Source organism: Mustela putorius, unplaced genomic scaffold (assembly GCF_011764305.1).
Source record: "Mustela putorius furo isolate JIRA1106 unplaced genomic scaffold, ASM1176430v1.1 tig00000127_pilon_pilon_pilon, whole genome shotgun sequence".
Taxonomy (NCBI): domain Eukaryota; kingdom Metazoa; phylum Chordata; class Mammalia; order Carnivora; family Mustelidae; genus Mustela; species Mustela putorius.
In genome coordinates, this window is record NW_025421288.1 from 5,827,460 (window position 1) to 5,853,530 (window position 26,071).

General features: G+C 46.0%; 1 protein-coding gene across 1 annotated transcript in view; it reads right to left on the minus strand.

Annotated features, from left to right (window-relative positions):
• The window catches only part of LOC101688915 (oxysterol binding protein), a 34,744-nt gene extending 9,347 nt beyond the window's left edge, over positions 1 to 25,397 (minus strand). The window contains exons 1-9 of the mRNA XM_013044539.2: positions 24,888 to 25,397; positions 20,174 to 20,382; positions 17,724 to 17,974; positions 12,957 to 13,155; positions 12,619 to 12,721; positions 12,238 to 12,292; positions 11,925 to 12,056; positions 5,787 to 6,032; positions 5,391 to 5,511 (exon numbers count right to left, since the gene is read on the minus strand). Of these exons, the coding sequence (XP_012899993.2) occupies positions 5,391 to 5,511; positions 5,787 to 6,032; positions 11,925 to 12,056; positions 12,238 to 12,292; positions 12,619 to 12,721; positions 12,957 to 13,155; positions 17,724 to 17,974; positions 20,174 to 20,382; positions 24,888 to 25,249 (1,678 nt within the window). The 5' untranslated portion in view covers positions 25,250 to 25,397. The remainder of the gene's footprint in view (positions 1 to 5,390; positions 5,512 to 5,786; positions 6,033 to 11,924; positions 12,057 to 12,237; positions 12,293 to 12,618; positions 12,722 to 12,956; positions 13,156 to 17,723; positions 17,975 to 20,173; positions 20,383 to 24,887) is intronic.
• Positions 25,398 to 26,071: the final 674 nt, after the last annotated feature.

A 26,071-nucleotide genomic window follows, 5' to 3' on the forward strand; every position in this document is an offset into this window, starting at 1 on the left:
GGAGTCTGCTTGAAATTCTCTCTCCCCTGCTTCTGTCTTTCCCCACCTCCCACTCACCACACTCTCTTTCTCTCTTAAAAAAAAAAAAAGAAAAGAAAAAAACAAAAAAGGAGAGAGAGAAAAGAAAAGGAAAGAAATGAATGCAAGCTAAGTGAGGGCAAAGTGGCTTTTGCCCACCATTACATACCCACAGCACTGAGAACAGCTTCCAGCGTACAGTGGGCACGCAAATACCTGCTGACACCTCAGTTATGGGCACTGTTATCCCCCATATTTGTTTCTATTGCTGCTGGGACCAACTGCCACAAACGTTACGGCTTACAACAACACGGTTGTTAAGACTGTTACATGGCTGGAAGTCAGAAATCTAAAATCAAGGCATCAGAAGGCTGTGTTCCCTCCAAAGGCCCTACAGGAGATTCATTCCTTGCCTTTTCCAGCTACCAGAGGCCACCTGCATTCTCTGGCCTGTGATCTCTTCCCAGTTGTCACTCTGGACTCTGTCATCACTCCCTCTGATTCTCCAGCCTCCCTCTCAGAAAAACCTCTGTGATTGTACTGAGCCTATAGAAATACTCCAGAATTACCTCCCCATCTCAAGATCTTTAATTTAACCACACCTACAAAGTTCCTTTCACCATGAGAAGTGAGATATTCACAAGTTCCAGGGATTATGATGTGGACATTATTTTGGGAGGAGGGGGGCATTATTTAGCCTACCACATCCCCCTTTTGTCAACAAAGGCTCTGAGCTCAGAGAGGTAATTTTCCCCAAGGTCACACAGCTAGTAGGGGCCAGAGCTGAAGTTCAAAAGAAGTTCAGAATATCTGTACTCCCCAATACCATAACCTTATGTCCCACCCTGCTGATGCACCTGTTTTTCTGTAAAGTATCCTTTCCAGCTCCCAGGGATAGTGGAAAAACAAAGAAAGCCCAATGACTGCCTTCCTTTATATAATATTTGTGTCTCGGAGACTTGACAGTGAGATAAAGATCTAAAAATTGAAGTGCTTAAAATATATGAAAAGGAAGATAGGCACTTCAGAATGCTCACAGAAGGACTTTATATATCTGTTCCTCCATAAAATGAGTTACGAACACTAGGCAAAAACTAACCAAATCAACTTTTTCAGAATTCCAGTAAGAAAAAGGAGCTTTGTGGCATTTTAACTTGCCCTATTTCCATCCTCCTCTCCCCAGCTCGGCAGTAGCCTTGAAAACCTGCAGCCTCACAGTCACGGTAGAGATAAAACCCGCAAGCAGCCTAGCAACCACTGGAGAAACAGATGGTTTGAAGCTCCCTAGAAGTTCAATCTCCAAGGAACGGTCACTGCCTGACCTGTCTGGTGGTTCCTGCGTGAGGGCTTCTCCTTATCTCACCTGACTCAGCACCTGCTCACCTCACGCGGCCTTTGCCCAGGCGTGACGATTAAATAAGAATTATTTAACACAGTAGCGGCCTGAGGTGGTATTCACATTGGAGCAGTTAAGGGAGCCCCAGGGTGGTTCAGTTGGTTGAGCGTCTGACTTATGGTTTTGGCTCAGGTCATGATCTCTGGTCGTGAGATCAAGCCCTGCACTGGGCTCCACGCTGAGCATGGAGCCTGCTGGGGATCCTCTCTTCCCCTTTCCCTCTGTCCCTTCCCTGGTTGCTCTCTCTAAAACAAAACAAAACAAACATACAACCAACTAAAAAAACCCCACAATTGGAGCAGTTAATAAATAAATAATGGCCCCAAATTCCAAATCGATGAAAAACATCAATCTACATAATCACTGAACTCCAACAGGACAAACTCAAAGAGCGCCACGCCAGAACCCATCATAATCAAACTACTGAAAGACAAAGCAAGAATCTGGAAAACACTAAGACAGAAGTGATGCATCACATTTACACAATCCTCAATAAGATTATTAGAAACTTCAGAGGCCAGAAGGCAGCAGGAAGACATATCCAATAATGCTGAAGAAAAAAATTTATCAAACCAAGAATTCTACAGCCAGCAAAACTATCCTTCATATAAAAAGAATTTAAGACATTCAGACAAACAAAAACGTAAAGAATTCATAGCTAGCATATCTTCCCTTCAAGACATATACTAAAGGAAGTCTTTCAGGCTGAACTGAAAAGACACTGGATAGCAGGAGTGCCTGGGTGTCTCAGTGGGTTAAGCCTCTGCCTTTGGCTTGGGTCATGATCCCAGGGTTCTGGGATTGAACCCCACATTGGGCTCTCTGCTCTGAAGGGAGCCTACTTTCTCCTCTCTCTCTGCCTGCCTGTGATCTCTGTGAAATAAAATAAATAAAATCTTAAAAAAAAAAATATCTATCTATATATATATAGATAGATATAGATAGATAGATACTGGACAGCAACTTAAATCTCCATTAAGAAGAGACCGGTAAGGGGCACCTGGGTGGCTTAGTTAAGTATCTGCCTTCGGCTTAGGTCATGATCCCCAGGTCCTAGGATTGAGCCCTGCATTGGGCTCCCTAGGCAAGGAGTCTGCTTCTCCCTCTGCCCCTCCCCCTCCCCATGCCCACTCTCTCTTTTTCTCTCTCAAATAAATAAATAAAATCTTTAAAAAAATGAAGAAGAGACCAAGAAAGGTAACGATAATTACAGTATTTAAAAAAAAATAACAGTATAGGGGCACCTGGGTGGCTCAGTGGGGTTAAAGCCTCTGCCTTTGGCTTGGGTCATGATCCCAGGTCCTGGGATCGAGCCCCGCATCGTGCTCTCTGCTCAGCAGGGAGCCTGCTTCCTCCTCTCTCTCTGCCTGCCTGTCTGCCTACTTGTGATCTCTGTCTGTCAAATAAATAAATAAAATCTTTAAAAAAAAAGTATAAATTTATTTTTTGCTTGCAACTTTTTTCTGCTGTATGATTTAAAAGACACACCTATAAAGTAAGTCATAAAACTATGCTGATGGGATTATAATGTATAAAACATAATTTACATAAAAATAAAAACACAAAGGAGGAAAAAATACTGGATCTATATAGTTGCAAAGTTTTCGTGTCTATTGAAATTAAATTAGTATTAATCTGAACAAGATACTTAGATGTTAACTATACTATCCAGGATAACCACTACAAAAATACCTTTAAAAATATAGTAAAAGACAACAGGATTAAAATGGTAAACTAGAAAAATATCTAATTTAACACAAAAGAAGGAACTAGTAGAGGAAGACAGGAACAAAAAAAGAAGATATACAAAAAACAAAAACAAAAAACTCAAAAAACAAAAATGGCAGATATAAATCCTACCTAATCAGTAATTGATTATAAGTAATCACTCTAGTCAAAAAGTAGAAACTGCAAGAATGAATAAAATATATAAGGAGACTTTTTCTTTTAGTAAAATGCCACTTGGGAGCAAAATTCAAGATTCATGGAGCCCGATAGGGTCAACAACACGGAGATCAACAGGATGACTGGTTGTTTCATTCATATTCCCTAATCGTGATTCTCCTTGCGTTAGAGAGCGCCAACGCTGTAAAATAACACCCATTTAAATGTGTCTTTTTAGGGCCCCGGCTGGCTCAGTTGGGGGAGCACGTAGCTCTTGATCTCTGGGTGTGAGGTTGAGCCCCACACTGGGTGTAGAGAAAATTATTTATTAAATTATTACTTAAAAATAAAAATCTTAAAACAAGTAAATAAATACTATGTATATAAATTTGACTCTTTTCTTTTTAAAGATTTTTAAAGATTTATTTATTTGTCAGAGAGAGAACAAGCAGAGGGAGCTACCAAGGGAGAGAGAGAAGAAGGCTCCCCATTGAGGAGGGAGCTCTACACCGGCTCGAACCCAGGACCTGAGTGAAGGCAGATGCTTAACGACTGAGCTACCTAGGCACCCCTATTGCTACTTTTAAAATGTATACAACCTTTCTTAGAGTTAAAAATAACCCATCCCTTTGGAGATCCTCAGGGGGTCTCCAACTTCTCCATGGGTAAAAATCATATTGCAATATGACCACTGACATCCTAGTTCTGTACATCAGGTTAGAACACCCCAAGCATGGGACGCCTGGGTGGCTCAGTTGGTTAAGCAGCTGCCTTCGGCTCAGGTCATGATCCCAGCGTCCTGGGATTGAGTCCCACATCGGGCTCCTTGCTCAGCAGGGAGCCTGCTTCTCCCTCTGCCTCTGCCTGCCATTCTGTCTGCCTGTGCTTGCTCTCTCCCCCTATCTCTCTCTGATAAATAAATAAAATCTTTAAAAAAAAAAAAAAATCTTAAAAAAAAAAAAAAAGAACACCCCAAGCTTAACTACTCTTAACCAGATACTTCTGAAATTGTTAGCATCAAACACAGTTAGCAATCTGAACCTTTTCTAAGGTCCTCAGTAAACATCAAGACCAAAACCACTCAGTGACCTTTTCATCTAAGAGTCTTTAGCCTATCAGCCATGAGGTGGTAGAGCTAACACTCCTGTTTCTTTTCTCCTTTTAGTATATTACAAACACTCCTGCATTTGTTTTCTAATTTTTATTTTCTAGACACTTTCTCATTTCTATACTTGCTACATTTTGTATTTCTGAGAGGAAAGGGGAATTTACTAAAGAAGATGACTCTAACCCAGCACTAAGGCCACACCTCATGACAGACTAGAACCAGGAAATGGAAGGCCACCAGGAGCTCAGGCAATTACTGACCGCTCTGTCTCTAGGCAGCTACTCGGCTTCTCTCTGTCTGCTTTGTATCTTTTTCAGCATTCACTCTTCTGGACACGCACAGCCAAATGTGGCTGCTCCGGTTCAAGAGAACCTCGAGAATCACTACGACACTTTGTAACCTCATTTCGCCTAAAGTACAGACTCTCTAATACTGCATATTAGGACTCCTATTCCCAGGCCTGATCTTTTTGATGTTGGTGCACAATTAACTTGTAATCCAGTAAGATCTTTTAAATGAAGCTTCCTCTTACCTGGAGTTCAGCCATTACCTAAATGATACCTCACCTTTCCAGTGGCGGAAGACAGAGGGGAGAAAGGAGACAAAAAAAAAAGGGGAAGGGACCGCCCAAGAAACCTAACCTTGCGGTCACAGGAGTTGTGATTTGTGGAGTGAAGCTGATTGCTAGAGTAGTGGGGGCAACAACACTGGTTAAGAGAAAGAGTTTTAAGCATGCCAGATTTTATATTCTAAAATGATACTTAAAGATTAGATATAACTAAGAAGCATTGATGACTGGACAGACCCTTAAATAAGCTCCTGCCTCCTCACTCATTTGACAGCTGAGAAGTGAAATGACCTGCCCAGAGCTGGCGAGTTAAGGTTCGGTACCCAAATCAGACCTCCAGTTTCCTGACTATCAAAGCAGTGACCACTTCTTTCCAGCCAGAAAATCTTTCCTCCTTACACAGATGGCAGCCTTACCGAGGGGCATGATGGAGAGGTATTTGCCTCGGAACTTGCTGGTGATTTTGATTTCCTGACGCAGCGTCCAGCCATTTTTGGACTCGGCATGGTGTGCAGCAGCAGGGGGATGATGACTCACCTTGGAGAAATCAGTGGTTCAAATTAAGACAGGGAAGAGGAGAAGGAAAAGATTCTGCCTGTGAACTGGTGATAAACACCCAAAATGCACACTTGATATTTGTATACCCACAACAGTAGGTGAATACCAGGGCCTCCAGGGTTGAAGCCCTAAAGGAAAAGAAGCCAGTCTGGGATGAAAGGGACTGAATTTCTGCAAAAGTAGCACCTAGAGGTATCAACCAAAATGATCCCTTTCTTCAAAGCAAATGTGTCCCAGTCCTGAGGCCCCTTTACCTGCTCACAGAGGGATCGGTACCCATTCTCCTCTAATCGGTCCAGCTCGAAAGTCTCCCCAAGGAGTGGGTTGAATGGCTTGCTGGTACGGAAGACAGTAGTGGAGTAGGAGGACACGGTGAAAGCTGCAACATAACAGAGCTGTTCTAGAGAGTTCTCACATTTTGCAGCTCGGTCTAACAGCTCATGGTATTCCAGATCTTCAGTAAGGCGCTGAAGCATGGATAAGGGCTCATTAAAGTTCACCTGTCAGGAAAAGAACAGATTTAAAAACTTTGCCCACACATCTATAAGAGACAGTTGAATGTTTTTGCAGGTAGAGAGACATATCAGGTTGTTAAGATGATAAAGTAAATCACTGGGAAGAAAAGAGGCCTTTGCTCAGGAGACCGGCTCTAAGATCTAACCTACAAGCGATGCACCCTCCCTGGTCAACTGTCCATGTCAATGAGCAGTATAAATCAAGGTTTTCATTGACTTCACTGACTGCAAGCTCTTTGAGATGGGAACCGTGCCTCTTTGTTCATCCCTGCATATCTGAGAGCCATTGATGCCTCACCCACAGGAAACTATCATCAAATAGGTATAGAAAGAATGAATAAAAGAAGAAATGTATACTCAGTATACCCAGAGATGAAGTGAGGTATTTAAAATTCTTGAGGAAGAAAAGAAAGGGTAGTGAATTTTAAGTACAGGCTTGTCCTGACTGGTGAAAAGAAAACATTACGAAAGTTAGCTTCTTACTCCTGGATGAGACAATTGCTAATTTTTTTTTAAGATTTTTTTTGGGGGGCGGTGAGACAGAGTGAGCAGGAGTGGGGGGAGGGGCAGAGGGAGAAGGAGAAGCCCACTCCCACTGAGCAAGGAGCCCGATGCAGGTCTTGATCCCAGGACCTCAGGAACATGACCTGAGCTAAACGCAGACACTTAACTAAACCACCCAAGTACCCCTCAATTGCTAATTACTGATTCAGTTCTACATTAGGTCAGGATCTGGTTTCTTCTCTGAGGCTGGGCAGTTGTGTTCTGGACAGCAGTGCTCATGATCGGGGCTGACTGGGGGCTTCGAGTGTTTCTGCCTTTCAAGTTTCAGAGCCGACTTAGGGCTCTCAACCATAGGATGAAGCGAGTTTATGTGTGCTTCTGTAGGGGAGATGTTCATTCGTTCGTTTGTTCCCTTATGCATTCCACAAATATCTGTTGAGCCCCCATGTGTGCCAGATCCCACCGGGTAGAGAGAGAAGTGAACAAAAGAGACATTATCTCTCCATCTCCCATCTCTGACTGGGATTTAAGATGACTTTACTACTCAAAAAATTACTATAAAAACAGGTTAGCTTTCCAGGCTAGCCCACAAAGCTTTAGCTTTACAATCCAGCAATCTCGCTGAACAAGCCTGCGTATCATTAGCCTGAGTTCTGAATCCAAAGAACAGAGGGAGGAGGAAAACAATTCCCTTTCTATGGATTGAGCCGGCCTAGAGCAATATTTCAGTTAAAACAAAACACTTCTCTTTCCTGTGGTCCCACCTCTTTTTCTGCATTTTTGTCCAACCTTCTACCCACCAACCTCTGAGCCACATAGTACCCTAATATCTACTGCCCTTCCAATGGTGAAGGGTCTTGTAATTTTTTACCACAACAAACTTTAAAAAGGAAAAAAATTTACCTAAGATGCCGTTACCCAAAGATACCCATCATATTGCCATGTTTATGTCTATGCATGTATACATTTAAAAAATGAAATACAGGGCGCCTGGGTGGCTCAGTGGGTTAAGCCGCTGCCTTCGGCTCAGGTCATGATCTCAGGGTCCTGGGATCAAGTCCCGCATCGGGCTCTTTGCTCAGCAGGGAGCCTGCTTCCTTCTCTCTCTCTGCCTGCCTCTCAGTGTACTTGTAATTTCTCTGTCAAATAAATAAATAAAATCTTTAAAAAAAAAAATAAAATGAAATACAGGCTACAGCCCGCTTTTTCTCTGAGAAATATACCCAGCATCTCTGTGAAAATTTTCCAGTGAACAAAGAGTCACTGGACCAACAACAGAACACTTCCCTTTGGGGGGGGGGGGGGGGCTGGGTGCCTCAGTTGGTTAAATGTCTGCCTTTGGCTCCAGTCATAATCTCAGGGTCCTGGGATGGAGCCCTGCACTGGGCTTTCCACCCAGTGGGGAGTCTGTTTCTCCATCCTCTTCTCCCTCTCTCTCAAATAAATAATAAAATAAAATCTTAAGAAAAAAAAAAAAAATCAACCACTCCTCTTTTGGGCAGTAGTGATGAAGGAGCAGGAGGCTGGCTGAGGACAAAGCAAGAGCTGGCGCCTTGCACCTCCCCTTCATCCGCTCCCCCCCATATGTGTAGCATTCCTCAGGCACCCCTGACTGCCATAAAATGATAAATAGTTAACTTGCTGAGATCGCAATCCTGCAAGACAGGAGTCTCCCTTGGTTTGCAAATGTCCTTGAGATTACAACAAAGAAGTTACCTTATCAATAGCCCAATTTCCAAAGACACAGAACTCAGTTCCTCAAGCCCTAATGTCACCCTCCCCTCCATAAAAAACCGAAGGAGGTGGAAGTAGAAGGAAAAGTAAATAAAGTTAAATTTCTTCTAAACCTAAATCTCATTAACAAGGATGCTTGATAGCAGGAATGTAACATTCCACCAGGAGACTCTCAATTGTCTTTACTTGATAGTAACCAGGCCTTCAATATCCTGATAGTAGTCTTTGCCTCAATAGCCCTTCTGGACACCCCTTTGTCCTCACCTACCCAACTCCTGTGTATATAACCAGCCACTCCTCACAACCCGGTGCAGCAGCTCTTCCTGCCCACGGGTCCTGTCCCCGTGCTTTAATAAACCACCATTTTGCACCAAAGATGTCTTAAGAATTCTTTCTTTAGTCGTCAGCTCCGAACCTCACCCCACCGAACCTGACTTAGGTTCTGGGACTTCATCAGTAGGATCTAACCTGCCTCAACTAAAATAGGGCGCCACACTCCAAAACCATCTTCTTGATGCTGAGAGACACTTAGAGAAAAACAGCAAAAGAAAAAATGCACACTGAGGGGTAATGGACTAACACAGCTCTAATCCTCGGAGTCTTTTTTACAGAAGGTACTTAGAAACTATGCTGACAAAATCTCTCAGGGGCAGAATTTCAGGCAGCACAAAGTAATGCTTCCATGAGTGTTGAGGAACATGGGATGAAGAATGCGCTCCTCTGATAGCTACAAGACATATGGGCACATCCTGGGCCTGGAATCAGTGCATCCTTAAGCCCTCGCTGCTCTTTACACACACGCAGCCCTGGCCCCAATCACTGTTCCAGGAACCACGGTTTCTCTAAAGGCGCCCAGATTTTCATATTGGTCATTTTATCAGCCAGAGGCCCAACAGGAAAACAAATGAACCTGCAAATTTAAAGCAGAAGAAAGGAGGGAATTCATTACATAGCTGATAGACACTTAGACAGCTTGGAGATCACAACAGCAGGAGTCCGTGGGCACGGGGCTGGAGGAACAAAGAGAAGCAAGTGGTAGAACCATGGCCCAGAGGCCACAGGCACCCAGCAGCAGCTGAAGTCTCAGGGCGCCCGTCCAGTGGAAACCAGAGCCACGCAGCCACCGTCAAAGCACTGCCCAGGAGAATGCATGGCCAGGGTCCCTCCCTTCCTCTCCCCCCCAACCCCCTCCCCCACAACTCCTACTGGTGCCTCGCACTGGTGGAGCGCAGCCAGCTGCCAAGGCACAGAACCTGAGAAACAGCCTGGAGGAACCAGCTCTCCTGTGACGCCCCACAGGGCAGGCAAAGGGCGAGGACTGGAGCTTTGGCAAACAGGTACAGGACTGCACACCCCTGGTGGCAATGTCAACAAGGAACTAATGGTAAAGGAGACAGAGAGGTCACCTAAACGCAGAAGTTATTTCTAAGCAAGAACTGCACTTCTGAGGCTGCAGTGACCCGCCTTTCCAGGCCACCTCCCACTACTTTCTGCAGGCGCCAGAAAAGTGAGGCTTCTTTTCAGGCCCCCAGTAAACCAGTAATTTCGTGTGTCTCCAGGGTGCTAACCCATGGCCTTTTCTTGTCCGGAAGTCAACACTTTTCTAACAGAAATCCTACACACTTAACCTATGAATCCATTTGTTTTCTAAGACCCAGTTAATTAATGACTTCGACATCTGCTAACTGGTATCCATGTGCCAGGCACTGGCTAAGCAACAAAGATAGGAAGGGCAGTAAGACACAGTCTCTGCCCAGGAGGAACGCAGTCTGTGGAGAAGCAGAAGCCACACTCTGGTCCGTAAGACCCAAGAGGGGAGGAGAATACTTTCCGTATTTCTGTATGCTACCCCCCCCCTCTCCATTCTTCCCTTCTTCTGCAAGAAACAGAAACACCCCCCACCCCCATGTTTAAGTAAGCCACGCCCCTGAAGGTAGAAGTCCTCCCTGCCACCTGTGACCATCTAAGTTCTGGCCAAAGAGACCGAAGTGAAAGTAGTTCATGCAATTTCCAGGAAGTACTCTTCGCAGGCAGGGCACACCCTTCTCTTCCCTTCTTCCTGCTGACTGGGATGAGACTCTGATGGGCCCCATTAGAGCAGCCACTTCAGAACCAGGAACCGAGGCCACAGATAGTAGAGCAACAGGATAGAAAGAAGCCTGGTCCCAACAGTGTGGAGTATGGTACCAGCCCGGGATCCCCTACTTCTGGACTTTAACAGGAGGATGACTTGGGCTAGTATTTGCTTAAGGTAGGGGTTGACCAGCTTTTTCAATAAAAGGTTAGATCGTAAATATGTATATGGCCCTCAAAGCCGAAATATTTACTATCCCATATGACACGGCCATATGGCCCCTGTCACAGCTGCTCAACACGGCTGCTGTAGGATGAAGGCAGCCACGGACAATACACGCATGAACAGGCATCACCGTGTTCCAATAAAACTTAACGGGACACTAACATCTACATTTTATATAAATTTCACATCAGGAAATATTATCCTCTTTTTTATTCTTTTGAGATATTTAAAAATATAAAAACTATTCTTAGCTTGCAGGCTGCATAGATGGCCGCCAGATGTAGCCTTGGGGCTCACAGTTTGCTGACCCTGGGTTTAGACAAACAGATTTTGGATTTTTTTCTTTAAATTGATCCTAAATCAAACATAACTGATACATGGGTATAACACCAGGCCGACAGGAGGCAGCTCAGTAAATGCCTGTGCAATGACTGAGCAATGGCACCTGTTGGAACACAAGGGAGAGCCTTCTCACCCTGTCTGGATGCATGGGTGAAAGCTTGCTAACAGACATAATGTTGTAGCTGAATCCTCAAGGCGATTAGCCACAGCACGAGTGCACGGGGAGCTGATGAAAGTTTGGGCAGAGAGAGCAGTCTGCGCAAATGCCCTGAGGGGGAGAAACCAAAATGCCTCTAGCACACCTGAACGTGACTCTGAATGACTAGATCAGCAATGTGGGTGGAGCCTGGTCCAAGGGAGAAGCGTCAGGCCCACTAAGGAATCTGGATCACCCTCAAAGCAAAGAAGGAATTCAGTTAAGGATTTTAGGCTAAGGAGTGACATGACTACATTTGTGATTTTAAAAAGATCATCTTGGCAACAGTGTGGACAGACTGGAGGAGGGCAGGAAGAGGGGCAGGGAGGTCAGCCCAAACACCAACGTCACCATGGAGATGGTCGTCATCTTCCCAGACAGAACGGACTGTCTTTGTTCTGTGCTCCCCAAGCCTGCGTATGGCTAGTACTTCCCGTAACACTACCATAGAGAGTAGAATTTTCTCCTTGTTTTCATGTCTGCCTCCTTTAAACTACATGCTTTTTGAACACAGAAGCTATGTTGCATTTATCTGTGCATGCCCCCAGCATGTCAAGCTTAGGAATCTGCTCACAAACGTCATTAAACAAATGCATCTGATTCGACGTGATCTGGAAACACACCAGATCCACAGACTACATTAAAGCAGCTAATTTTAAGGGACACTTTTTGACGGTAAGGGTAACAAAGACCACGCCACACACGAACTGCCTCTCAAGTGTGTGGGGCTGTCACAGGAGCACTCTTCCCACTGTGGCCCGAGAGGCCCTCCTGGCAGAGCGCAGGTATGCAAGAGCCTCACCGGCATGGGGATCTTCGAGAGTTCTTTTCCAATACAGTTCTTCATGATGCTCCATAAATTGAGGCTATAGTTCGGCTTGTACGGTATTCTAGTTCTCTTCTCCTTCTTGGTCTCTTCCAGCTGATGCTTGTACTAAGGGCAAAACAAAGCCATTCAATCACCCACAAAGAACAAAAAACCCGGTATTTATATGCTTCCCTTCCCCCATCTTAAAAAAGAATGGGCATTTTCCGTTTCTCACAAGGGCTTTACAAGCAAATCCTGGAGAATCACGCCCAGGTCTCCCATCCGATGGCTCCCAACTGAATGTTACCTGTTCATCCAGGCTGATGTCACTGCTGGCTCCGCTGATGTTGCTGCCAGTACGTCTACACAGGTGGGAAACATACGGGAATTAGAATAAGGATCAACAACTAGAGTTTGGTCTTCGCCAGGTCTCTACAAAGTGGAGTGCAAAGCACACTGCACGAAGTTAGTAACGGGTAACTGAACAACAACACTTAGATTAGAATATGCATGCATTCAAATATCTCTGGAGAACTCACTCATAGAAAAAAGGTGAGAGTTTTCCACTCATTTAAGGAAAAGAGTCCAGATCTTGGTTAACACCGACAACCACGACAGTCCCACTGAAACATTTCTCGACTCTGATGGCCGGATGTGTTCTTTTTGGCAGGAATCAAGGACAACTTACTTGTGGCCCAAATTTTCGGGCATGGTGATGATCTCAGGAGCATCAAAAAACTCATTCTCATCATCCTCGTCACTCATGTCTCCTTTGCCAGAGCAGCACTGATCTGTAAGGAGAAGGAAGGCCATTCGTTTACTTTGGCTCAATTTACCAAAACCCGGCCCAGCAGGATCTTGACCACACTGCGACTACCGCACAGGAACACATGGCAGGAGAAGTAAACAGCTCCAATTCCCTGGCACAGAAACCCCTGATCCTGGAGAGTCTGCAGGTCTGCTATCAGCGGCAGAAAACCACCTGGCTCCGATGTGAACGGGCCACCCCAGAGCCAGGTGACTTACCTTTTCCAGAACCAGCACTGCCAGGAGTGTTCGCCGGCAGCACCGTGGCCCCCCGGAAGGCCCTCTCCAGGTGATTGTGTTGCTTCGCCAGCTGTTCCAGGGTCTCTTCCAGTCGGATACGCTGGTCTCTTTCATACTGAAGAGACTTCTGCCACTTTTTACTATGGGTCTGGGCTAACATGAGGAAATCTCTGCAGGCCTGTATGGAGAAAGAGTTATGCTCAACCCAACTAGTCAGAGAGTTCCCTCAGGCCTCTGTGAGCCTGTTAAGTAACCATATTCTAGGAACTTTCGCAAATTACGGTGGAAGACTCATTTTTATTCCACAGTATCAGGGACAGCCAGCTCCGTGATGCAATCAAGGTCAGCCCCAGGGAAAAAACTGGACATGGCTGTCACGGTTCCTTTACATATTCCTGGTCATGAGGATGAAACAAATGCCAAGTGAGCAGTAAACCCAGACAAGGTATTTGTGGCAACGTCACAAAGGCCAACTGTGTGAACTGAACCAAAAGCAGCAATCTACTGACTGAAAGATGAGGACAAGCAGAGGATAACTGCTTTCAATACATTCCTGACCACACACAGGTCACCTAAAGTTGAGGAATTCAGATGTTGAGAAAAGGGAATCTGCCCTGAATTAGATCAAGACGGGGGAAAGCAGCTGGTTTTTATTTTGGTCACAAAGAGAAACAACTGACCTTAAAAACCAGAAGCCTACATAAGGCATCAAAGAAGGAATCTACAGTCAAAACACAGACCTGTTCATATTACCCCCTTCACGGGCTCCCCATTGGGAACCTAACTATTGGGTTGAACGTCAAAGGCCCTTCAGGTATGGCCACCACCTGCTTCGTATCCTCCTCCCCAGGCAGCTGGACTTGCTCCTACGCCCGACAGTGGGCCACACTGACCTGCTCTCCCAGGCATGCCTGCCACAAGCATATGCTAGTTGCTTTGCCAGGAATGCCTTTTCCTACCCACTTCCTCGACTTGGCCAAGTCCTCTTTCTTCTTTAAGATCTATGGCAAATGTTCCTTCTTATGTGATGATTTCATAAGCATCCAATCTCTCCTCTGCATTTCCATAGCACTTTGCACACACTTCTGTTTTATACCATCCACAGTGGCATTGTAACTGATTTTCTGTCTCTCCAGGTGGATTCCAAGCAACTTGAATACACCATTTATATCTTATTTATATACAGCACCTAACTTAGTTGCTTTGTACATTGTAGGAGCCTGATAAAGTCTGCTTAATAAATAATGAAGGAAGGAAGCAATGCAAGCTTAAAAATCTATTCCCTGTTACGGCAAAACTAAAAAGTAAACAGAAAACATCTACTCCCATGTTTTCAACCTTTGCCTATAGGCTAATGTCTACAAAATCAGTAATTCCAGCTCTGCATTCATGCAGACAGGGTATCTAACTGTCTATCCAACGGTTCAAAGTAATCTCAAAATCCTAGGGTGCCAGAGTGAACACACCATGTTCCCTTTCTGACTCTACCTCTCCCTTTGGTATTCGTTCTCCACACCAAGAAGAGTACCAGGGCCCTTCCCCCTGCCCAAGCCAGGAAACTAGGAGGCACCCTTGATTCTTACATTTTTCTTCTCTCTCCACTTCCAATTATCAAGTCCTACTGATTCTTCTTTAATATTTCTGGGATCTGTGTATACCCTCAGAGGAGTTCCATCATTGGGGCTCTACTCACAGCTCCATCCCACGATCTAGTTATGCAATTTGGGGCAAGTTACTTATTTAACCTATCTGTGCCTCATATGTAAACAAAGAACCACCACAGCAACTTTTGTCGCTTTACCTGTAAAGCACTTAGAAATCTGAGGCTCACCGTAAGCATTCAATAAGGCGTTAGCTATTATAGTTAAGCCTGCATCAAAATCGGTCTTATCCCCTTCTAATCCACTCTACCAAGCCCATTTAGTAGGATCTGTACCCCATCCCCTCCCCCACACTTAATCCCTGGCCAGCCTTATCTCTAGCTACTTCCTTATTCTAACAGTCAATTCGTTTTCAGACTGGGAGGGAGGGAAGGGCTCTGTGTAAGCCACATCCATACCCAGATCAGTTCTTCTCCCACACTTCTTTTAAGAATACTGATGATAACTCGAGTTTAATGAAAGGCAATATGTCAGGCACTTCGCTGAACCCTTTACATTAATTATCTATAGAAGCCTTTCAACAATTCTTTGAGCAGCTACTGGTATCATCACCATTTACCGAAAAGGAATTGTGTTCACAGAGGAAGCAGGTTATGTAGATAGACAAAGCAGTTGGACTTGAGGCCCCCAAGCTCTTTATTGCCTTTTTTCATAGGAAGAGTCTCTCTGGTCTTTCAGAACTTAGTTGAGGAGTTACCTTCTCTATCTTGTAATCTTCCTGGTCTGAGCTGAACACCTCCAATATCTTATATACACCACAGCAGCCTGCGCTCCTTTCTATCATGATGCCTAGCACACTATAATGATCCGTCACTTCTCTGTCCTTTCACTAAAGAATGATCTCCCTGAGGGCAGGGACCGTATCCACATTTGTTTTATATCCCATAGCACAGTGCCTAGAAAACAGATGGTGCTCACGGATGTTTCCTGGATAAGCAAGTGGACATACTAATAGTATCAAATATATTTCTCAGGTTAGATTCACTTTGGTGGTAAGAATAGCTATGCCCTAAGCATATCAAGAAATTGAGTGAAATGTACTCTTCCTTTGATAAAACTTTGCCTGTTTGGGGATGTGAAGTTAGCAGGTTAATTTTAAGGCCTTGCCCTTAGCACCGAAAAGATACCAAGGAAAAAACACAAGGATAAAAAACCCATTTCAAGCAACACCCAGCTATGAAGGAGGCATAGGCAGTACACTGCGGAGAACAGAATGAAAACACAACTTACCTCTAATTGCCAAAGGATCATTCCCTTTGACACCAAACTCTGAACATTTACAACTTGGGGAGGAAGAACTGCCCCCAAGGAATGAAGATGAGCATTTTTTTTTCAAAAGAAAAATCCAAACTGAGTTTCAATTTTATGAGAATTTTTTTTATCAAGAGGTTTTTTTTTTTTTTTTTTTTTTTTAAAGATTTATTTAATTGACAGACAGAGATCACAAGTAGGCAGAAAGGCAGGCAGGCAAAGTGGGGGGTGGTGGGAAGCAGGCTCCCTGCTGAGCAGAGAGCCCGATGCAGGGCTCGATCCCAAGACCCTGAGATCATGATCTGAGCTGAAGGCAGAGGCTTTAACCCACTGAGCCACCCAGGCACCCCAAGAGGTGTTTGATTTAGCTAATTTTTCACATCAGAAGGGAAGAAAACCTGCATGGAACAGGGATAAGAGGCAACACGCACTGTCAGGGGACTATTGTGGCCTGAGGTGTTCCATTTAAAAAGTGTATTTATTTACTACTGGTGAATTGACCTGTACGATTTATGAGATTTTCCTGGTCACAAGAGGACCTGAAAAACAGGCATGCCGTCACTAAGAAGTAGACAGTTTGGAACAAGAGCACACGATTAGCCATTAGAAACAAACACAAGCACTCGTGCTGATGGGCAGGATGGTCCTGGGAGACAGCTGACCTTTCTGCAGTCCTGAAGTGGACAAAAATAATTAGCCTCTTCCAACTGGTATGTGAATCGGAGCACCAAGGAAAATGTTCAAGATTTCAGAAAATGATATGAAAATCAAGGGTATCACAACTTCCTATTGAGTAACAAAGGGGTTTTAAATGAGAAAAACTAAATGTTCCCCTGGTCACGAGAAAAGATCTTTGATCTCTAGAAGTCATGTGAACTAAACTAGTTCTAAGCAGATATCTTACTATCGCTCCCTGAACAAGGGAAAATCTGGCCCTCGTAGAGTAATTTCATCCATTTAATTGGACAGGGGCAAAACCAGTGTAACCCCTTTCTCAGAATACCCATTCCACTTGCCTTACGACATAACCCCTGGTGTTCCTCTGGTAAGTTAACTGAAAAACCCGCCAGGTGAGAATCAGTCACCAGGAGAGGAGAAACTGCGCTACTTAAACCATGTATTCATTTCACACCTATCACCCAGTTTCTGAAATACATCCCAACGCCCGCCATGCTCTAAGTTTACCTGGAGCCCTGTATCCAGGCAGCTGACGTAGTCCACACAGCCACCTGAGGCTGGAGTCACAATAAAACAGAAGCACTGGTCCCTTCTTTTTGAAAGCAAAATTTGAATATTCTGTCTTATCACCCAGAATTACCCCTGGGATCAAGGACTACAGATGGGACTAACTAGTATTATCAAGTTCTCACTAGTACCTGGCCGGCCCCCACTTACCACACTGTAGGCCAGAACGCACTAGCAAAGGATGGTAAGACTCCCAACTTGAAGCTCACACACGACAGAAAGGACCCACGGAGACCTCTCAGATCCAGCGGATCAGGTTAGATAAAAACAAACAAAAACCGCCGCCCAGAGAAGTTAAGGAATTCAACTAACATCACCATCAGATGTCCTGCTGGCTACAGAAGGAAGACTGGGCCCCTGGCCTCCTAACGAATTCCCAGGTTGGCATGGACTGTGTGATCAGAGCAGGAAAGTCATTCCAACTGTGCAGCCTGGTCTCGTTCATGAAACAAACAATGTAACTTAAGTCCCCTGAGCAGTTCCCTGCTTTCTCATTTCCAATGTTCCCCAGCACGGCGCACGGGGAGAACTACATTCTGGGGGAAAGAACAAAAAGGCGACCCAGGCGCCAGCTGCACTCAGCACTCACATTGATCATGGCATTGGATGTTATCCTAAAGAGCGTGGCCCGCTCGTTGACCTGCTTGATCTTCTCGTTGCTCTCGGCGGGCAGCCGCAGGGACTCGAGCTCGCTGAGGGAGCGCTGCAGCGCCGTGCCGTGCTTGGCTATGAGGTCATTGCACGTGCTCAGGTCCTCCACTTTGCTGGACAGCGTCCGCAGGGTATTCTGCAGCTCCGTCTTGTCAGTCTGTGACACAGCCTCTTCATCTCCGGACTCATCTGTACAGCCAAAAGGGGAATCACGGGACGCCAGTTACGTGACTCCAGAGCTATGAGTCAGAAGCCCACCAACTCTGTCCCCAACTAAATCAGCATGCCTCATGCTGGGCGTTGGGACCAACTGAGAGCTTGCTGCTACCAGACGACTAGGCGCTGATGCGGTCCACAGCCCACCTGTACCACAAACACCCGGGCTGGTTCTTCCTTTTTTTCCCACTGGGACACATTTATTCTGCTCCTGCTTTTCTTTTTCCTTCTAGTTTTATTGAGTCATCACTGACATACAGCACTGTCAAAGCATAATGATTTGACTTATATATACTGACAAATGATCACCACAATAAATTTAGTTAGCCTCCATCATCTCAAAAATGTTTTCTTCCTTGTATGGGAACTTCTAGGATGTAATCTCTCAGCAATTATCAAATATACCATACAGCGTTAACTATAGTCATCGTGTGGGGGCACCTGGGTGGCTCAGTCAGTGAAGCATCTGTCTTCTACTCAGGTCATGATCCCAGGGTTCTGGGTCTGAGCCCCACATCGGGCTCCCTATGGAGCAGGGGCTTTCCTCTCTCTCTGCCTGCCACTCCCCCTGCTTGTGCTCATGCTCTCTGTCAAATAAATAAATAAATTCTTAAAAAAAAAAAAAAAAACCTATAGTCATCATGTCGTATGTTACACCCCCTGTATTTATTTATCTTATAATATAAATCTGTACCTTTTGTCCATCTACATTCAATTTCCCCACCCTCCCAACACTGGGCTTATTAAAGGTGCCAACATTCTGGCCCCACCCCAGAAATTGAACCTTCATTTTGAATAAGCTGCCCAGGCCATTCTGATGCGCACTGAAGTCTTAGAACTAATGATCCCTGGAAGACAGGATGGAGAAGCTAAATGGCTCCTGGGATTGGGAATGAATTATAGAGCCTTGTAACTCAAGCTTGAGGGTTCCAATCCAGTCCAAGCTGATCATTACTACAAACCCGCCATCCTGTGGGTGACAGGTGAGCCCTGTATGCAATAGGTTGTGAAATGCAGTCTGGCTCTTTGTAAGCAATGTCCACATCACCAAAAGACTCATTAATTTACCTTTTCCAAAGTTCCTTTTCCTCAGGAACTTTGTGATGAACTCATCTGACACTAAAGCCACCCCTGCGCTGAAAGTAATGTAAGGTATTCTATTAAGCAACCCTCCAGAAGCAGGTCAAACAGAGGGCCATGCTGCACCTCTCGCTATCAGTCCTGCAACTGTAAAATGCTCTCCTAGCAGTGTCACTTCCTTTGGAACATCAGCACTAAAATCAAAACAAAAGAAATAAGGAAAGACCTCCCCTATCTGCTAGCTCGAGAGGCAGGACTAAATCCAAAATATAACGTGTTACCAAAAAAACTAACAATGTAGTAAATATTCCTTTCACTGTTTACCAGGTTTTAAATACAGTGTGGGAAATGACCACGGATAAGAAAAACAAGAGGTGAACAAAAGCCAGGAGGTGACCATCCCGGTCAGCTCTGAGTGGACAAGCTCAGGGTGCTTAAACTATTAACAAGTGGGGACCATTTTCCTTGAAGAAATATCACAACATGTGTACACCACTCTTTCTGGTGAAACTAAGGCAAACTAAAGATTTTTCATGGGCAGTATCCCCTATAAGGTTTCTGGCAACCTATAAAGATTGTTTCAACTCAGAAGATACTTAGGTAAAAAAATGTCAGGAGAAAAAGAAAAAAGTAACAACAGAATCGAACTGTGACCTGTAATGATCTTGAGATGGACCTAGCAATAAAATAATCCTTCCCCCAAATTTTGAGGTAGCCAAATGGCATTAAAAGCCAAAAGGACACTCACTGCACCTCTACGACAGAGCTTCTCAGCCTCGATACTACTGACGTTTGGGCCCAGTTCACTCTTCGTTGTGAGGGCTGTCCCGTGCGGCCTCCCCAGCCTCTAGTCACCGGATGCCTGCAGGAGCAGCAACCCTCAGCTACGACCACAGAAACATCTCCAGACACCGCGCAGGGCAGAACTGCGGACAGGTGAAAGCCACCACTCCGGGAGAAATGCCACACGATGATGACAAGCCTGAGTCAGTCAGATGGGTGATAACGGACTGAGAGTGAGGGATAAAATAAGGTATGGCCGAGGAGGCGCAAACAAGAAGCTCCCCACACGTGGTGTTCTCTGCTCCCTACCCGATTCTGCCAGCATCTTCACGGCCTTCGCCTTGGCCAGTTCCAGGGCCGTCACCCAGCGCTGCCGCTCCACCTCTGAGCTCGCCTTCAGATGGTAGGTCTGAGCGCCGCCGTTGGAGATGATGAAGTTGCAGGAGTCCTCCACGGTGATGTTGGCCGTGGCGAGGTTGATGGTCCCACGGCAGGTGTGTCTCATTTCAGCCTTTGACCTGCAATAATGAGACAAAGACCAGCTTAAGTAGAAAGCGGATGGGTGGTTTATCCTTCACCACCTTCTTGTCTTCTTGTAGCTCTAAGCCTTTTGAAAATGCAGCAGCCTTAGGAAACAGCAAGTTCTACTATTTCCCTCACATGGCTCCCTAAAATTCCAGAAACAATCAGCAGGGGTTTCCTTTCACAGCCATTAAGTGGTGTTTCAGAGTCAGACTGTATTGCTCTGCTGTTCCTCTCACCCTCGGCTTTTCAGAAAGAGCCTTCATGGAAGGCTATGTCAATTCAGCAATTTTAAGTGTATAATGCAGTGAGTTTTGACAAATGTACACAACTGTGTAACCACCTTCACAATCAAGATGTAGAACATTCCCATCACACCAAAAAAAGTTCCCTCATTACCTTTTTGTAGTCAGGAATTACTTCTTACTTAGCAAGTTCTAAGTTTAAAATAGTGATTTATGGGGCACCTGGGTGGCTCAGATGGTTAAGCATCTGCCTTCAGCTCAGGAGATGATCTCCAGTTCCTGGGATCGAGCCCCATATCAGGCTCCCAGGTCAGCAGGGAGTCTCCTTCTGCCCCTCCCCCTGCTTGTGCTCTCTCTGTCTCTCTCTCAAATGAATATATCAAATTTTTAAAAAAATAGTGATTCATAAACTCACATAACAAAATTTCTTTCAACAATCTCACTCCCTCCGAGAAAGAATAGCTCCATTTCACCTATACTGAACAACCCCCCTCCCTAAGCTCAACTCAGTCCAAATGAGAGTTGTCACACTACGCTTAGAATTCTACTGGATCAGTGCAAGGTGCACTGAGATGCTTAGGTATTAAGTATTGACTACAGCTCAAATGATATGAAAGGAATAACTAGCTCTCTGTAGGAGTAAAGAAAGAATAATAATAATCATAAAAGAATCACTAGGTAGTATAATTATTTGGGAATATGCTCTTTCCAAAGATCCACTGACCTCTATTGGTAGGAACTCCTAAGCCATCCTATTAATAGCTAGGAAAGATTCAGCAAATCTGTTCTCAGAGGATTGGGTGTAAAAATTTTCCCCATCTCTACTGACAGTTCTATTAATAGCCTAACTTTTGAACTTTACATCACCACTTGGTGACAAGCTACTTCACAGAAAATACCAAGCTGCTAGCACAACTGCATAGACCTTGCAGACTGAGCTAATTTCCCCGCCACTCGCTGGGTTATGCCCAGAGACCTGCATGTTGAGACCACAGTTTTCCCTGACCAACTTGGAACATACAGAGGTCAAAGTCCTTTTTGCCAACTGCCACCGTGCGCAGCAGAGCCATTTCCCTTTCACTGGCGCCAAGCAGCCCCACACACCTGGCACATCCAGAATTCCTGCATGCCAGAAATGACACACACCCCATCTCCAGAAACTAAGACTTGGTATGTTTGAGAAAGTCTGTTTACTGTGCTTAGGAAGACAGATTTGCTATTGTTCAGTGTGTCACATGAAACTGGTTTTTCTTCCTCAAACACACAAATGAGCAGTATGGGATGACCAGGGGGGTCTCAATGGACTAGGCCATTTTCTACCTCCTGCACCTGCTACACTGTAACGTGAATCCCTGTTTTTTTCTATTCTTACCTCCCCTCCCCCACCTCCCCCACCCCCAAGCTTCAGTTACATTATGAATAATGCAGGCCGAATTTCAGACCCACAGCTGACAGGCCAACTCACCCTTGCTTTCTACTCCAAGGGAGCTACTTGGACTTTGTACCACTTTCCCCACTATCTGTTGGTACTTTTCACCAGACACTTACATGAATGTCTTCTGCCTGGGTCATCTTCACGAACTTAAGGAGTTTCTCACATCCCATAAAGTCTACAGCAGTTTTAGAACTACCAAGGAACCCTAGGAGTAAGGCAGGCTTAACTCAGGAGCTCTTGGGTTCGGGCAGATACATGTATGTTTACAGATGATTAGTACAGAGGCTGGAAATATATGATTTTCAGAGTGCAAGATATGTTCTTCAGTCACTATGTATCAATTAGGTGGTACTTTCTGTCTAGAAAGTTCCCTAAAAAGGCCAGCCAAAACAGTAAGTCAATCTCTGGAAGCTAGTCAGGAAAACTAATGCTACATGGCCCTGTCACCATGTGTCTGGGAAAGCTGGGATTCTACATATGGTTTTAAGTAATGGAACATCCATGTAAAGAAGAACAGGATGGGTAAAATGAGGGAAGAGGCCCGCTAAAGGCCATTGGGATGGTTCATCACAGGGTGGGTCTAAGAAATACATGACCTCAGGTAAAAAGAAAACAGCATTTTATAAAAGGCATATAGAGGAGATGACAGGTTACAGAGGCACAAAAAGTGGGAGGAATGACAATTTAGCTAAATAACTCTAAGGAGATGGGAACCCAAAGAACCCGCTTAAGAATAAACTACGAGTGTAGTTGGTAGGAAGTACTTCAGTGTGATTTTGAAGCAGTGCACAGATTTGATAACCCTGGCTCCTGTTGCTTGGTTGGTCTGTGGGTGGGACCATCTTAGCTGGCAAAGACAGGCGTATGCACATTTCCCAATATGTGATTTGGTATGCTTTGGAAGGAGTTTGATCTGTTGTCAGACAGGTGCCACTAGCTCTTGAAGGAGCCAAGTTAAAAGTGATTGCAAATACCTGAAGAGACCGCAACATTTAAGTTCTTAATGTCCAGCCAATATCAACATTGTTTAAGGCTGTAACTGATCAAAGAATCAACTGGCCTGGAAAGTGGAACTGGTAAGAACTTGGATGAGGAAAAATGGCCACACAGTAAGGCCTGCACTGTGACACAACTTCTGAAGACGAGGAATCAATGTTAACAGTGACTTACAAGCTAAGTTAGGATACGAATCAACTGAACATTAGAATGACGGTCAGTCTAACAGGAAAGCAGGACTTGAGTAGAGGGAAAGTTTTGGAACACACTAAAATGTCAGATCTAACCCTCCACTGATCATCCTGGATGACTACTTAGGTTAAAATTAAAATCAATTCTGAACATATAATAATGCAAATGACACACACAGCTATTCACAACGTAGCTGAAGCAGTGAGGATGTGCTAAGGCATTTTCCACTGTTAGAGACTAGATAAGAATGTGTTCTTAACTTCAACAACCTCCAACTCCCACCTTCAATTTCCCCTCAAAATTCTCTAAGAGCTGATGCAAGAGATTCATTCACTCTAACTCTCCTGGTGGCAGAATGACTACTTGCAGAGGAAGAGAAAAAGAGTGAGCTGTTCTTCACAGAGTTTGGGGTCTCAAACAGGATGGTCTTTATAAAAAAATTTCAATTAGAAGTGCCATTTTATTAAGCAAAGTCTCCCCTAAACAGACTAATTATATTCTGTATAAAGGACATATAGTAACGGTGACCTAGAAACGCATTTGCTATAGGCAAGCAACGATCTCTATTATCTGACTGATTCATGTAACACTAACCCGAGTTTTAGGTTATGTTGGTGTGAAGAGAACTAGTTTCAAATCCTGATTCCTTAAGACCTTGGAAAAATTGTCCAGCTAGGTCTCAGTTTCCTCATCAGTAAGATGGGAATATCTCCTAACTCCCACAGCTAGTGTCAGGAGTCAACGAAACTATCCAAACTGTCCAGCACTCGGAAAATGTCTATGTTTCTTCCCAAATCCACTATCATATGTCTAGTAACTCAAGTAGCCAAAAGCAGGCTGCAGTTTATGGCAAGACTGTGAGTCACCATAAATATATATTAAACACTCCAAAACAAACACTGTGGAACAGAAAAGTAATCATACCAAAGACATGGATTCTTCTTTTAATAAAACTTAAACCGAACCAACCAAAGAGACCCCAGAAATACTAGATAAACCACTTAAACCATTCCCGTAGCGGGCAGGTGGATGAGTGTGAATAAAAGCAGCACTGGAGTGCACATCTCCACTCCGGGCTGTCCAGAAGGTGAAGGCATATGCCAAGTCTGGGAGAGATAAGGAAAACAGGGGGTAGATACCAAGGCCACCCTGTGCCTGGCGTCCTTGTGCCTGAAAGTGGAGAGAACAACGTCGGGCTGCTAATAACCTTGAATTCTGGAGACTGGGCACAGACAGCTAAGACTTGGGACTTTCACAGCAAGTTCCTGGAGAGCCATGCCCAGGCTCTGCTCTCCTACATGCGTCCCTTAGCACCCACAACAGCGCCTGCCTTGCAGAATTCATCACTGCACCTCTGTGCTGGTGGAAACACAATGGAAGAGTAGATGCTCTCCAAACGATTGGAAAGGCCAGGGACGGAGGGGAAGGTATTGCACTAAGGGCGGGTAACCCGGGGGGAGGGCTTAGAGCCGGGGCGTTCACTTTCGTGGCGGTGGGCTCGCGTCGCGGGCTGTCAATGCGCGCAGGTGACGAAAAGGGGCCTGGGGCGACCTTGGCTGCGGTGCCGGCTCGAGAGGGTGACGGCGCAGGGACCGTGGGCTGCCGTGGGGGACGGCGCCCCGGAAGCACTTACCTGTAGTAGCTCAGGAGCCCGTTGCTCAGCACGAACCACCGCCGCTGGTAGCCTTTGATATAATTGGTCCATTTGAAGAGCCAGCCCTCTCGAGCCGAGCCCGAACCCCCGGCGCCCGAGCCGCCGGAGCCCCCCGCCGGAGGCGCAGGGGTCGGGCCCGCAGCCGCCACTCCCCCAGCGCCGGGGCCCGGGCCGCCCGCCGCCGCCGCGGCCACCGTGCCCAGCGCGGCCCCGGAGCCCGGCCCCGAGTCTCCGCGGCCGCCGCCGCCTCCCACCACGGGGGGACCGGTGCCGCCGCCGCCCGGAGCTGCGATGGCCGCCGGCCCTGGCCCCACCACCCCTCTCAGCTCCGTCGCCGCCATGAGCCGCCGCCGCCCCGAGATACAGGACCGGAACCGCCTACGAGAGCCGCCGTCGCCGCCCGGAGAGCCCCACACGGCTAGCGCATCAGCAGCGGCCGCGCAGCGTCCCCGCCCCGCCAGGCCCGCCGCGGGAGGAGGGCTCGGCCGCCGGGAAGGAGACAGTCGATTGGTGCTCCTGAGCGTCACTTGCGGAGGACCCCTAGGACATTGGCATTTCTCTCGGGCCTGTCATCTCACACCGCCCAGTGAGAGCCCGGGGTGGGACGCGTCCCGCAGGCACGCCGCTGATTGGTTCAGCTGAAGGCCAATCAGACTCACGTACAAGCCCATTGGTGCTTTCCCGGAGTCTCCGGCGCTCCGGGAGGACCCGAGAATGCAGAGTGCCCGGCCAATTCGGTCACGGATTGGCCAGGGTTTCCGCCACTCATTTCAGTTTATGATCCCGTCACTGCCACGTCACCCCCTGCCATCACTCTTCTGTGCGCCCCAGTTCCGCCCTTACGGATTGGTGGTTGGTGTCAGCTGCTCAGCCTTAGCTACCATTTGCTGAACGAGAGGAAGAAAAAGGGAAGGAGTCTCGTTTTCACATCCTCACTTTCCCTATCTTATTGGTTCGTCTAAAGGTCACTCACATGTTGGAAGAGAGCCAGAGTGGGGATTAGAGATGATTGGTTCTGGATAGTGTCTGTGACAGCTGACGCTGGGCAGTGCTGACCAATTGAGAGAGGGGCTGACTGGAGACAACCAATAAGATCCGGGAAGCCCGCCTGGGGGCGTGTCTGCTTGCTGCCGGCTCTTCGGGGTCGGCGAGCGGAGTCCTCT